Source organism: Agelaius phoeniceus, chromosome 1 (assembly GCF_051311805.1).
Source record: "Agelaius phoeniceus isolate bAgePho1 chromosome 1, bAgePho1.hap1, whole genome shotgun sequence".
NCBI lineage: Eukaryota > Metazoa > Chordata > Aves > Passeriformes > Icteridae > Agelaius > Agelaius phoeniceus.
Genome location: NC_135265.1, coordinates 117,816,942 through 117,831,189, shown reverse-complemented (window position 1 = coordinate 117,831,189; position 14,248 = coordinate 117,816,942). Strand labels below are relative to the sequence as shown.

Below are 14,248 nucleotides of genomic sequence, written 5' to 3'. Positions count from 1 at the left end.
ATCAAGTCCATCTCTTAAGTGAATGGCACACACAGGGATCAAACCTGTGACCTATGGCATTATTAGCACTGTACTCTGACCAGCTGCACTCTAAAGCCTTGATCTCCCCCAGTAATGAGTATTGGTGCCTGCAGTAGCTAGAGCTCCTAAATATATGTTTAAAGATCAATCAGAATATGAGTTCATTTGAAGCAGCATAAAGTACCTTGCTGGGGAGGTGTTTCTTTCTTTAATTATGACTTTTCTACCTCTACTTTAAAAAAAAACTTTTGTATAACCTAAAATGTTCAATTGGAAAAGATATAGAAACAGTCAACATCTGTTGCATTTCATTTGAAAATTTAAACAGAGCTTGCATCATTGAACAGCAGTGATGAACCTGAGGGGCAAGAAATTTTGTGGTGTTGCACTTCAGACATGAATTTCCCACATAATTTTACAGATGCTTACACTCGGTTCTTATGCATAAAATGGAGAGCATGAAGCAGAAAGGTGAATCATCAATTCATGGATGCCCAGCTTTTCAACCACAGCTAATAGATAAAAGTGCTGGTTTTTATATCAATCCATTTTCAATTCATTATAGTCTGCTTGTAAGCTTAGCTAACATGAGTGTAATCTTGGATGCACTTTTGTTCACTTTTTCTTTTAAGACATGACAAAGAATTACATGATACCAGGCTGGACTAGAAAAGATGAAGCTTTTAAAGTATTTGTTTAACAAGTTTTCCCCAGCAGACATTTATTTCATTCCTTTGTGAGGAAAAAGATAACTTTAGCCTCTTAAAATCCATTACTGACAACACAACCAAAATGTTCCAAATACAGCCATTACCAGGTAAATATATAATATTCTTACATTCAAAAATGAACGTGGGAGAGGAACAGAGATTTTTTTTTGTTAGCAGTTTACTTCACAGCTTTGAAATTTCTTTTTATTCCTGGCTATATTGAGAACATGGGGAAAAAACAACTGAAAAGCTTCAAGTTAAAAGCATCAGAGAGAATTTACAATAATTTAGGGTCAAAGCCATAAATACAGGTCTTGACAAAATTACATGTAAGTGAGAAGGAGACTTCTTTGGAACCCATGGTTCACAGGACCAAAGAAATTTCTACAATCATTGCTCCTCTCTGCTTAAGAGAAAGATGCAGTCAAATATAACTTGGCCATTGCAAATTTTTTTGTAATCACCATCAATTCTGCTTGTCTGTTACAAAAAGAAGAACAGTTTTTACTTTATTTATTTATCTACATAGCCTAATTGACTTGTACCATAGTCATAGTTTTGGCAGCACTTTCTCCAGGTTACCTGTTTTTGATAATGTCCAAAATCTCAAAAAAAATTTACTTAGTAGTCCTAAATTTGCAAAAAGACATGGAGATCTGTACAGTTTCTACAGAAGTACCATCTGGTGTTTTGAAAACAAGAAAATTCTGCTTTGTAATATGACAGGTTTTGGCAAAAACCAAAAAGTAATATAATAAATGAGACTTACCACGACTATATATCGAGGCCTAAACTGGATGGTTCCAAACAAACCCAAAATGACAACTATTATTTGTAGGAAATTGCCAAGGATAGGAGCCCACTGGAAACCCAGGAAGTCAAAGATTTGTCTCTCTAATGCTGCCAGCTGTAAGAAAACACATAAACAGAACATCCACTTTTCAATTACGGGTTGGACAAAACATGATATTTTCTTATTTGCATCAGGCTTCACCAGTGAGAGAGCAAAGCCATGCAAACCTTGCTGTTGCTTCTGAAACACCATCACGCTCCCTCCCTTCCCCATGCCTTTGTTTTCTTGCACTCCTCACAAGACTCGAGTGCAAGTTCCTCAATCTGTTCCTGAAAGCCCAAAAGGGCCGAGCAGGCCCAGACAAGTCCCAGACGTGGCCACTGTGATCCCAGGGGTTCCCTAATGCAGGAATCAAGGGACACTGCTGGGGCTCCTGAGGCACAGACGGAGGCTCAGGGGGTGAGAGGCAGCAGAAAATGTTGGAAGACCTCAGAGCAAACTGCTTCAAAGCCATCAGCCAAACGAGCCATCTGTGCTCTTCTAAAGCTGCTACTTTACTTTTGGGCAATTACAAATCAGAAAGGAATGGTGGCATCCCAATAGCTCTCCTCCCACTGCCATCATGCCATTTTGGGTCTGGATTTAGTTGGGGAAAGGAGGAAACCAAGAGGCATCAGCCTTTATCTTTGCATCAGCATGTGGTTCATAGGTAATTCTGCATTTCTGAACATTAGACAAAAAAGAAAAACAAAAAGCCAGATATAAAATTCTTCTGCAAACACATTTGCTATTCATTTTTGACAATCCAATCCACTGTCCTAAACATAGAAAATCAACTTTCTTAGCAGCATTTTTGTTGGAGTTTAAACTTAGTTCAATATTTTTTGCAGCTGTAGCAAGATAATCTTGAGCACTAAATAGAAACCTACTGAGAAACAACTGAATTTCTGTGCTTGCTAGAATTTATTAACATCTACTTGATTTTACTACATTGTTACAAACTCTAAAATTTACTGAAATATGCACTTACAATATTTATAACTGAGACAGATGGAGCAAGCATGGCTCTATGAATACCAACCAAATTATTATCATATGTGGGTATTTCACATAAACCATTTCATTTTACTCATTTTGGCCAGATTCAATCTTCACCTGCAAGATGAGGCTAGGTGTCACTGAAAGCAGAATCCATTTTTTCTGTACAAAAACTCTCCATTACAGCAGACATGAAAACCATATTCTCTATGCTGAGCTTAATAAATATGATAAATCTAAACAATGAAATTAATAAAAGTCGAATCATCAACTTGGTGCAGCTCCTTTGCAATCAGTGGAGTTTTATATATCTGACTTTTATCAGCTAAACATCTGACCCAGAATAGATAAATGAAAAATCACACAGTACAACACAAGGGTGCCCCAAATCCCATGTGCAGGATGGTAAATAAAGAGTTTTGAAAGTTCTTTGGCACAGTCAGAACTTACAGTTTACGGCCTAGCAACAACATACTGAGAGTCCTGGATCACATAGGAAGGCATTTATGACATCCATGACCAGAGCCTGAGACTTTTTCATTCCCATTACAAGTGGAAATCTTCTGGGTCAGCAAAACAGCTAAAAAATTTAAGAGACCACCAGTTTCAGAGACAATGTGTTTCTTCCTGAAGCCCTGACATTAGCAAGCAAGAAGAAGATGGAGCTGGCAAATCAGACAAGGATTTGCTTAGAGTCACCTCTGCCCTGACATTCACTGAAATCTTCCTGCATCTTTGGTCTTCACTTGCACCAATAAATTGAATGTGTCCTATCACACTCTCAGCACTGAAGGCAGCTGGCTTAGCATTGTCTCCATTAAGGTGTCCTTGGCTCTGAAACAGGGCAGCTGTGTGCAGACTATACCCTTACCTACTCAAAACAACCCTTGGCCATGGTTTCTCTCTCTTTGGGAAGGCCACTGGTCACAATAACCCTGCTTAATGTGACAGAAAACTTTAATGGTTCACTAACATCCACAATGTCACTGCCTGGCTACCTCCCCAGGCACAAGAACATGCTGGTGTCAGGAGCAGAGAGCTTGCCCAGAGTGGGTACTGAGGAAATTCACACTGGTGGCTCACGGATGCCATTATGCATTTTATGTAGCTTTGAAACACTCAGAAAGATATCTGAAAGATAAAAGCCTGCAGCACAGATATGAATGAAGCTGTTTGATATCTGTCCCTTCTTAAACCGACCCTTGGGATAAATTTTGGGATCATCACCTTAAATGCCTGAAAATATAATACCGGAACATAAATGAAGGCAACCACTGCACTTTGCCACCAGATTCATGCTAAAAGGCTTTGTGTTCAGCTCATGCCTAAACTGGATCAGATAAAAAGTTTGCCTTCATGTGCATCTCCCTGATATCTGCCAAGCAACTTCTGAGTACATCCATCAGGCAGGTCTGGGCTCCCACAAAATACCTCAGTGGCCACAAATGTACTCCCAAACATAAGGGTGCACATGTATATATTCACCATAGACAGAGTTAACGCATGAAAAAAAAAATATTAGCCTTTCCATGGATTACTGTGGTTAAGGCACCCACCCCAAACACAGAGAAATAAAGTTCAATTTCCTCTCCTGCTGCCTACTGAGTTATTCATTCTTCTCCTCCCATTTCCTATCCATTAGGATACTGAGGGAAAGAGCTTCTCTTTGAAGCTGTGTCACAGGCAAAAAAAGAAAATTGTATTTCACAAGTCAAAAAGAGAGCACAAGTAGAAACACGAGGGTACAGTCTATTGCCTATGGCACTTGTACAAAACTGAGAGAGTTGCTCATGTTTCTTGCCTGCAGGGCTCACTCTTTATTTTATATACAGTGACAGCACGAAACCACTGAAGGAGCCCTGGAGGCAGGATGCCAAGCATGCAGTACCATTCCTTCCCCACTAAGAAGTGCTTTCACCATCAGGCTATGCAGAGAGACCTTCCTGCACAGCTAAGTCTCATTTATCCTGCTCTTGTCACCAACACAGAGTAATTTGTCTCATCCCCAAAGCCCACAGAATACATCAGCACGGGTGGTGTGGGGGCAAGAGGAATCTAAAGAAAAGAAAGAGGTAGGAGGCATGTCTTTCCTCCTCAAATTGCTACTCTCTTCTGAATTATAACACCTTGCAGGCAGCACAGGCAGAAGATAAAAAGCTAGTAATTCATTATCATGGCAGAGGAAACATATTAAGATCTGTTTTCTTTATACCATATGAGCATTCTGGACTGAATAGAGGAGACATCTAAGTGCTGCTGCTCTCATGTCTGTTAGAACCCCCAAGAAGCAGGGAAGGCCACAAAGATTTTAGCTCTGTGCAAACGAAAAAGCAATCCCTAACATAGGCTGTGATTCAGGTAATTGATTTGACAGAAATCATCGGAATAAAGGAGAGGAAACAGGCACCTGTGAACATTTACAGGCTGGTCTTGCACAGATATGAAGAGCCCATACTGTTGATGTTCGCTCAAATCCAAAATCTCTGTGTCCATCATTGGCCACCAAACTAGCCTAGATTCTGTGAAAGATGGTTTCACTTGGATTTAGGTGCATGGGAATACTTCAGAATGTTATACCAGAAATATTCTGATTATAAGGAGGCTGTTTTTCACAAGAAATTTTCCCACAATAATTTATAATTTCTTCACCATTTTCAGATTCTTCTGAAAACAGCCTAAAAAACTGAAACCTAAAGGGAAGGGAGAGGTTCCCAAAATTAGCTGGCTCAACTTCTTCCATTGCTAGAAGACAGACAATCAATTTAGTAGGGCAGAGGAGCTCAAGGCTGCAGCTGGGGTATGCTCAATGTGACTGAGGTCCTCTGGGGTTTACTGTCATATCATTCCCTACTAAGTTGGGAGAGGCTGCACCTCCACTGCTTGTGACAACTAAAACAACAAAATTTGGGACTGTCCATAATAAATTGTTGTTTGATACTTTTTAAAATGAGCATTGTAGAAGTGGAATGAAAACCCAAACCTTTATTGCAAATAAAAGAGGAGAGTTTGTTTCAGCAACTTAGATATTAGGTGTATGTTTGTAATGAAACCTATGTCCAGTTGAGTGAAATATTTTCATGAGAACTTATAAAAATCTATCAAAGATTTTTAGGGGGGATGGGAAATAATGTTTTCTTATCATAACAACACTTGGAAAAGGATGCATGATATTTCTTGTTACTGCTGGCAAGGGAGTGCTTTGTTATTTAGTCATCATCACCACTGACAATCTTGTAATGCAAAGTGCAAGACTCAGGAGACCAGGACTAGCAGTAAAATGCTCTAGTGGGACAGTAGCACTTCACTTAATGAAGTCTTGGGTTTTTACCTCTTTGTTTCACTAAGTCTTCCAACATTTCCCATTTCCCACTTCCTGCAGAGCACAGAAGGAGAAGCTGTAAGATGGGGCTTCAATAAAGTCACTCAGGGTGAACTTTCTCTTCCAGCCATGCTCAAGCCTTTTTTTTATTAGGAACAGCAAAAACTTCAGGTGAACTAATCTGTTTGAATTCTGAGCAGCTTCACCTAGAGAGGTCAACCAGATGTGCAGCACAATTGGAACCTCTTGAACAGAAAAAAGAGTAGCATAACTAGCATAAATGTAGCAACTATAGTAAAATAGTAGCAAAAATAGTAGCAACTGTAGCATAACTGTTTTACAAGCAGTTTAAGGCAAAGGAGTAGCAAAATAAAAGGCAATGCTGCATAGGATCTGCAGAAAGAAATCACCAAGATATTCCTCATCAATAGAGAAATCAAAAAACGTTTTTGAGAGAAGGATTCAACAGGGTGCCCTGTGAATTACACCCCTCCTCTAAATTCTCAGGTCCTCTTATACTTCAAAATATAGATCAGAAGCTGTCTGAGTGATGAGACACCACAGCAGAGTTATAAAGTCAACTTTCAAATTCGTGTTAAAACTCAATTTTCTCTTCTGTCAGAAACATCAAGGAAAACAGTCAGTTTTACAGTTTAATGGAAAAGTTTTATAAATGACATGTTAGTTTGAGATTAATAAATAGAACCAAATCCATAACAGAAGAAGTCACTATACCAAGATAAAGTTTTCATATGTAACAGATCATTTCATACAAGAAAAGACCCAAAAGTGGCATGATAAAAATTGAAGACAATAAAATTGCTAAATGTAAAAATAAAAGGTTAAAAGATATAGCTGCAAATTTGCTACAGTGTAAATTATTAAGTTTAAAAAAACTGGGAAGTGTAATTTACTCTGAATTTGATACTAAAAAATTGCTTCACTCTGTCATGTAAAACAATACCTAGAAATTATAAGAAACACAAAAATATCAGTATACCTAAACCACTTGTATTTGAGAAATCTAAAAAAAAATCAAAGAAATATTTAATAACTGTAGAGCTGTAAAACTATATAGCTTTGAAATCCTTTTTGAAATTAAAACAATTTTACAAGACAGAGAAAAAAAGGAGAAAAATTATGACTTCACAAATGGACACTGTTACTGTTACAAATGGACTCAGCTTTCAAAAATTAAAATAGTGTACAAAAAATGGTGAATAAAAAAATTACAGTTCATAGCATTCATTTTCTAAATTCAGGTCAGGAATTATCTGTAACATTTGAATTATGCATGCAAACTCAGAATTGGCTGGTATTGCTAAAATTTTCACAGGAGAAATTCCAGGGCACAGCACATCATCCACACTAACTGCTGCTCCTAAGAATAAAGATGTTTTCTTCAAAATTCTCATCTTCATCTTATGATCATAAATTTAACCTTTGGCATCAGGAAGAGTTTCCTGGACATGATGAATCTCTGAGGACTGTTGGTCTTTTTACCATTATCACTGGTTCCAATGTTCCACTGTTCCAACTGAATTACAGTTTAGTCCAGTTTGGAAGATGCAGCTGTTAAAAACTGAAGTGGTTCCCCAGCCTCCTCCAAAGAAACTCCACCTGCAGTTTAAGCAGCCTCTGTTCTGAAACCCCAGGATACCTTTGCTAAGCTCAGCAGCGCAATCACCTTTTCCTCACAACCTATCCTCCCATCCCGTCCTGTCCCATCCCATCCCCTCCTTTCCCTCCTCCCTTCTTTCCCTCCCTTCTCCCTTGGTTATTTGGTCCCCAGATTGGTGGGCATTCCCAAAAAGCTACACACCAACACCAGGGAGAGGGCAATGGTGAGGCAGGAGAGGAGCAGAAGGAGCCTCCTACACCATCCTGCAGCCTTTGCATTCGGCTGGAATAGAAAAGACCTTGGATCAAGGTCACTCTTAGCACTAGGCACATTTGCCTTAAAGTCTGTCTTCACATTCCAGGGCTCTTAGGTGTGTATTTCTTTTTCCTTGACAGATGTTCCAATGAGAAAACATTTTTGTAAAACCTTGGGGCGAACGCTCAACGCTCACATTTGGAAAATATGCATTTTCTAATTTAAGGGGAAAAGACATCAAAAAGCTGCCAAGCTACTGTGGATAAAACCTCAGCATTGGACAGTAAAAGATTGACTTACCACATGCTAAACCCCAGGATCTCCAACAGGAAATTAACAGGTGATGAAAGAAGAAGGTTAAAACAAATAAGTAAATAATTTCATCAAAGACCAATGGTAATGCATAAACAACTTTTTATACAAATTTTTTACTCCTGCTCTGATTTCAGAATTTTGCTGACAGGCTTGACTTCAGTAAAAAGGGAGATAAGATTTAACACCAGAGAAATGCCCTGTTTTTAATGCAGGGGAGAGCATTTAAACCTAAAGAGGAAGGGAAGTGCGAGAATGATCACTCTTAGCTGAAGAACGCTATTTAGAAAGTTACTGTTCCTCAGCTAAAGATTACAGCCTCCTTATCTGTAACTTACCATCTTTCACTACAGGCTTCATTACCAAAAATGAATGTAGTCAGCGTCCCAATTAAATGTCTGACTTAGATCACTACTTCATAACTTTGGTGACAGCTAAAGGAATTATCTGACCACAGAACAAACTCTCATTAGATTTTTAATGATCTGCATTCACTTGTCCAGGTGAAACACTAGCTTTTGGGTGATTTTAGGTTGGCAATCCCTTATAACAGCTCACTAAATACATTTATAAGACTATGTGTCATGGAGGTTATTGAATGTCAGGAAAGGTTCTGAGTAAATCACAAATATTTATAGTGAGTTTAGTTTAATGGAGCAAAAGAGAAACTTAGCTTTCTGACAGGTAATTGTCAGAGAAGAAAAAAAACCCTGATGATCAAAAGTGTCTTTGCAGTCTTGGTCAGATAGATAGGTAATTGGCTGTCACTTGAGTAATTTTAAATAAAACATGAAGCAAAAGAAATACATGTGCTGAAGGAGCTCGATAAAAGAGCAATAGCCAAGATTAGTGAAGGCCAAAGCATAAAAACAAAGAAAAGAAAGGCAGGTTCAGTAAGAAATATGTTGTCTTTTTAAGACAGCCTGTGCTGCTTTTCAACAGCAAATGATATTCTTATTCAGCTGTTCAACTCATATGGAAAATACTCAGAATTAAGTAAAGTTTTTCCCACCATTCTGGTAACTGCTTTGGTGAATGAGTTCAGTGGAGGGTGGTGGTAGTGACAGCACATAATATTGCTGAAGACATGATATTTTAACAAAACAAAACAAAAGTTTTTGAGAAGAAAAAAAATTCACGCCTCAATACTTTACCAGATGTTCTTTGATAAATGTTTAAGAATAAAGACAGATAAGGAATGAGCAGTACATGTTCAATGATTTTTGAAAGCCAATACACTGCTCTAACAACTCAGAACCAAAAGACCCCACTAAATGAATGGCAAAGAAGTTGATCTCATTAGGTAATTTGGACCCTAGTATAAAAAGGAGAGATGGTAAATGCCAGATCTTTAACATCTATAAATGTAATTAGAGGGTGCTGAAAAGATTCTTTTGTCCACATTTTAACAAATATATACATATATTTAATATCACTATTTAACATTATCAGACAGACACAAAACAAAGGTAATTCTTAATACAAAACTGTTTTTCTAATTATGTGTACTACAAAAATCTTGCTACTACACTGGTGATGTGCAGGAAGATTTTGAGTGATGGATTTGATATGATATTGTGAGGTATTCCACCAAACTGAGCCCAGCCCTCTGGTTTTGCCTCTGACAAAGCTCACACAAAGTCAAAAGAAGCCATGACTGCATCAGGGCTGCAGGATCTGCCTCAGAAACGCAATAGCAAATTATTTAAGAATCTCATCAGCATGAGAAGAAGAGTTTGTTAATGTTTATTCTGCAGGGTGACCTGACTGCAGTGATATAAAATGTGGCATCAGACAGTTCCAGTTCCCAGGTGCCAGGGTGATATACCCAAGGCTGATGGCTACATCTGTACCAAACAGAGCCCATAAAAATGCAGTTCCAGGCTGTGGGTAGCCATGAGAGGGAAGAAGCCAGCTATTGTAATAAAACCCCACAGCACCAACTGGTTACAGCACAGTGATTTAAGATTGAATTTCAACCCTCCAATGAAGCTGTAACTGATCCCAAAACACTAAAGTCAAGCCCCTTGGCTGCTTGACCTATAAAATCCTGCAAACATCTGGAATGAACATGCTTATAATGGCATTTAAGACTCCCTTGGTTGTTTCATTTAAATGCCAGCCCACATACAGCAAAAGACATTGTAAAACTTGGCTATAGGTTAAAAATCTTTAAAGATTTCTATCTTGCTATGAATGAAAAAGTCCATGTCTAAAGATACTAGAGAGAATGGAAAAGCAAATTGTAATTGACTTCTTTATAATTATATCAAGCTGCATATAAGGTGGATTTAGTTCAAAAGAAAGTTTTCATTTGCCACACCATTAAATCCCTTCACATCTTCAAACACTAAATTCTTGTAATTGTTTTTTTTATTTATTTCCACATTTGAACACATCCAGTAAACCACTATACCTTTACAGCCTTCCTCAATGCAGAGGTTTAAGACACAGAGAAGTACTTCCTGACTAACAAAAGTGAGAATTGAACAGGTTTACTACTTATTTGAATTCTCAAGGCATAGCAGGCAAGGTAAGGAGGTGACAGATAAGGAGGCAACTTGATAACCATGAAGCTGATAGCCCTAGATCCCTGCTAGATCCTGATGCCTAGGGGATCCACTTAAAAGAAAGAAAAGTGAGAAAAATGAGAGAAAAAGAAAAGCTGGGAATTTATGCTGCAGGATCTGTACCCAACCCATCCTCAGCATGAAGAGTCTGACTGTGAGGGAAGAGATGCTGAGATGGGCACCCAGACTACGAGGTGAAAGAATTGAAATCCCTGTAAGGTAAACAAGTAAAAACAGTATTTAGAGCCTCTCGTAGATGAATGTCATGCTCCTTCTTGCCAAAGAACCCTCTACTCTTGAAATAAGTCTTTTATGACTCTTTAAAACCCTCCAACCCTGTGTTTTAATGCAGGCTTCAAAGAAGACAGAAATTAAACCAGTTGGAGCTCTTCTTCCATGACTAAGGAAGATACATGTTCAGAGCTCACATGGACCTGGACAAGTTGGACAGTTAGAAGTTCAAATTTAACAAACTAAAATAGTCTGATATGAGGTTTTGGCATGAAATATCAAATGGCACAAATTGATTCGTACCAGATCTTGAGAAACATAAGGTTTCCCACAGGATGGTGCATCTTATGTTTAGTGTGTGGTTCCAAAAAGGCAGTGTATCTTCAATCACCAACTCTCTTCAGGCAAAACAAAGTAATAAGCCAAGCAATAAAAATCATGTGCTGGCTGTTACCCCTAATTTGAGCCACAGCACAGAGCCTATTTCCACAGCAGGCAGGAGTTCAGATGTCTGCCTGGAAAATCTTTCCTTTTTTTTTTCCCAGAAAACTTCTCTCCAATGCATCTTTCAAATGCCAGCCATGCAAAAATAGAAGAATGAGAGACTGCTTATATTTGACAGATGCACAAGGGGAAAAAAAGCAGTTTAGCACCAGCTCAGAAGTCTGACAATGAGTCTAAATAGGTCCCTGCACTGCAGGCCATTCACTTGCTCTCAAATGCCAATTTCAAGCATAGTAGCAACACTTGTGGATCCTTTAACTCTGTCATTTCATGTGATGAGACTGCATTGATGTTGCCGTTGATGTTCCATTGATGTTGCCATTGCACTGACAAGAAAACTCTCTGATACTGGATCATTTCCTGTTGTCATGTAAAATACAGAAATATCCTTCTTTGTTTATAGCATAGCAAAAACATCCCTCCACCTCCTGAGTTATTTGGCCAGGAAGAAGGGTTGGAATAGGACTTAATAGCAGCATGACGTATTTTGACCTCATGTTATCTTAAGCAATTCATCAATAAAGTTTATTGTATTAATAACTTCCAATAGAGGGCTATATGGGCATTTTTGTCTCATTTAGACGTGCAAGTATGTTTTGATTAAAAAGAATGGGAAGTCTGAGATTCTTAAACATGAAAGAATACTGTAGTTAGAGGTGGGTGACAACATAGCCATATCTTGCTTTAAATCTCACTCTTTTACAGGTATTCTAAGATCTGGCCTATCTCTTGTAGAAATAAAGCTCCAAATTCACACTATTTTCTGTGATTTTGTAGCTTCCTCACACAGAATGGAGAATAAAGTTCTCAAATTGTATATATAACTACATGTATGGTTTACTAGAGAGTTGTCAACAGAAACACTTGTTCTGGAAAATTATTGTTATAGAGCTACAGGAAAATAAAAGATATCTTTTGGGTTGTTTAAGCTAGATTCTTTGATACCAAAATTACCTCCACTCTCAACTCCTTTTAAGGAGTTTAATTTCTACATAAACTCTTGATTCCTCTAACCCTTTTGGAATGCCATTCCAAAATATCATCATTCAAACAGCACCCATTTCACTTGAATTCATCTTCCCTGAACATGTGCAGCCAGCACTCATCTAGATGTGTAGACAAACTCCCACGTGTTCCTTTTCCAATGGAAATACATATTTTCATTTGGATCAAGTAAGAAGACCTTGGCTTTGGCTTGTTACAAACTAGTAATTCATTGTTTTATAAGAGAGAAAGATGAATTATTATCTGAATTTAAAACAAGTATTTAGAAGTAGGGATAATACCTTTCAGAGCCATTTTAAAAGTCAAAGGTATACATATAGAAGTGTAAAAGTTTTGTGTATGTTATTTATTTAGATCTCTTTCATAAAGTAAGTGTTCAAATTGTTTTATCTAAACTTTTTCTCTGATTTTAACAGAACATAATTAATCTCTCAATTACTTACTTCCATTTAATCCTCCAAATTTTGCTTTTTCTCTATTGCAGTTGGACTGCAGTGCTTCAAAAAAGTTTATCTAGCCTTCTCCTTGCAAACCACAGATAAAGTAATTATCTCCCTTTACCTTCCCAATTCTTGCTATTATCCACTAGCCCCACTGCTCATATTTCAGTATGCACTACAAAAAGATAGTATCTAGTGATATTCAGTGGAGCTCTTCACTTATCTCAGCAGTGGTCTCTCTATTTATCCCATCAGTCAAACCTTCTCCAGCAGCTCTTTTGTCCATTCCTAGGCACAGCCAAGACATACCCATACTTGTCAATCATCTCTCAAAAGGCTTGGAGCAGAGCAAACAAGCTGAGGAAAGCAGGGGGGCTACCAGAATATCACAAAAGACACCAGTGCTCTACAAAGGCTGGAGGTAATTATTCCTAATTACCTAGAGATGCTCAGCAAGTCTGCACAGGCAAAAGTGAAGACAGAGACTGATCTTAAGTCATACAGTATAATAGATTCATATGGTAGAAGATTTCTCCTTTGGTTTTCAGAATACTGATCCCCAAGATCTGAAAAATTCCTCAAATGTTTGTCAGTTTCTGTTAATGCTATGTACGTAATGTTCCTACACAGCTGAGGCAAGAACAAAGCAGCCTTAGTTGCAAAGTATGACACCTCTGTGAACTTGCCCAGGAAACATCAAGAGATTGGACAGTTTAAGAGAGAGTTTAAGAGACCAATGTTTAAGTTACTTCATAGGTCCTCATTCAGCCCTAGTAGAGCAAAAATGGTTCACGGAATGGTAAAGGTGGGAAGGGACATCTGGAGGTGACCTGGTCCAAGCCCCTTGCTCAACCCAGGCCACCTAGGGTCATTTCCTAGACCATGTCTAGATGGCTATTGAATATTGAATATCTCCCAGGGTAGGGACTCCTCTCAAGGAGACCTGTGCCAGTCAGTACTCAGTCACTTTCTCACAGCACAAGCGTTTCCTTTTTCAGAGCCTTTCTAGTGAATTCATCAGATGTGCTATGACAGTCTCTGTGGAGAAGGGGGAACTTTTAGAAAATACAAGAAACTCCAAGGCATGTTTCTGTCTTCAAAACATGCTGGTTTCATTGCAGTTTCAATTTACAAATTTATAAACTTGAGCAAGTTAGTTTTCATATGGAGAACAAAAGGAGACTGTACCAAGTAAGAAGGTAAGACAAGTTTAGAGCAAAGGCTCTGACAAAACTCAGAACCTTGGTTTCATCAGTTACCCCAATTAAGCCAATAGGGTTCTTTAGGAACACATGAGCTACAGGATGACATCAATGATTGAACAGTAAGTGGGCTAAATGGTAGAACTCAAAATTCATCATCAGCTCTACGAGATAAAGGAAGATCTTTATAATGTGTCTGGAACTTCACTGCACTATGAAATTGCCTC

The 14,248-nt window shown here is 38.3% G+C and overlaps 1 protein-coding gene across 3 annotated transcripts in view; it reads right to left on the bottom strand.

The window, feature by feature from the left end:
* NKAIN3 (sodium/potassium transporting ATPase interacting 3) overlaps positions 1 to 14,248 on the bottom strand; it is a 337,971-nt gene that overhangs the window by 179,190 nt on the left and 144,533 nt on the right. For all 3 annotated transcript variants that reach the window (XM_054635952.2, XM_054635936.2, XM_054635944.2), the window contains exon 2: positions 1,501 to 1,638. In XM_054635952.2, coding sequence (XP_054491927.1) covers positions 1,501 to 1,638 — 138 coding nt within the window. The remainder of the gene's footprint in view (positions 1 to 1,500; positions 1,639 to 14,248) is intronic.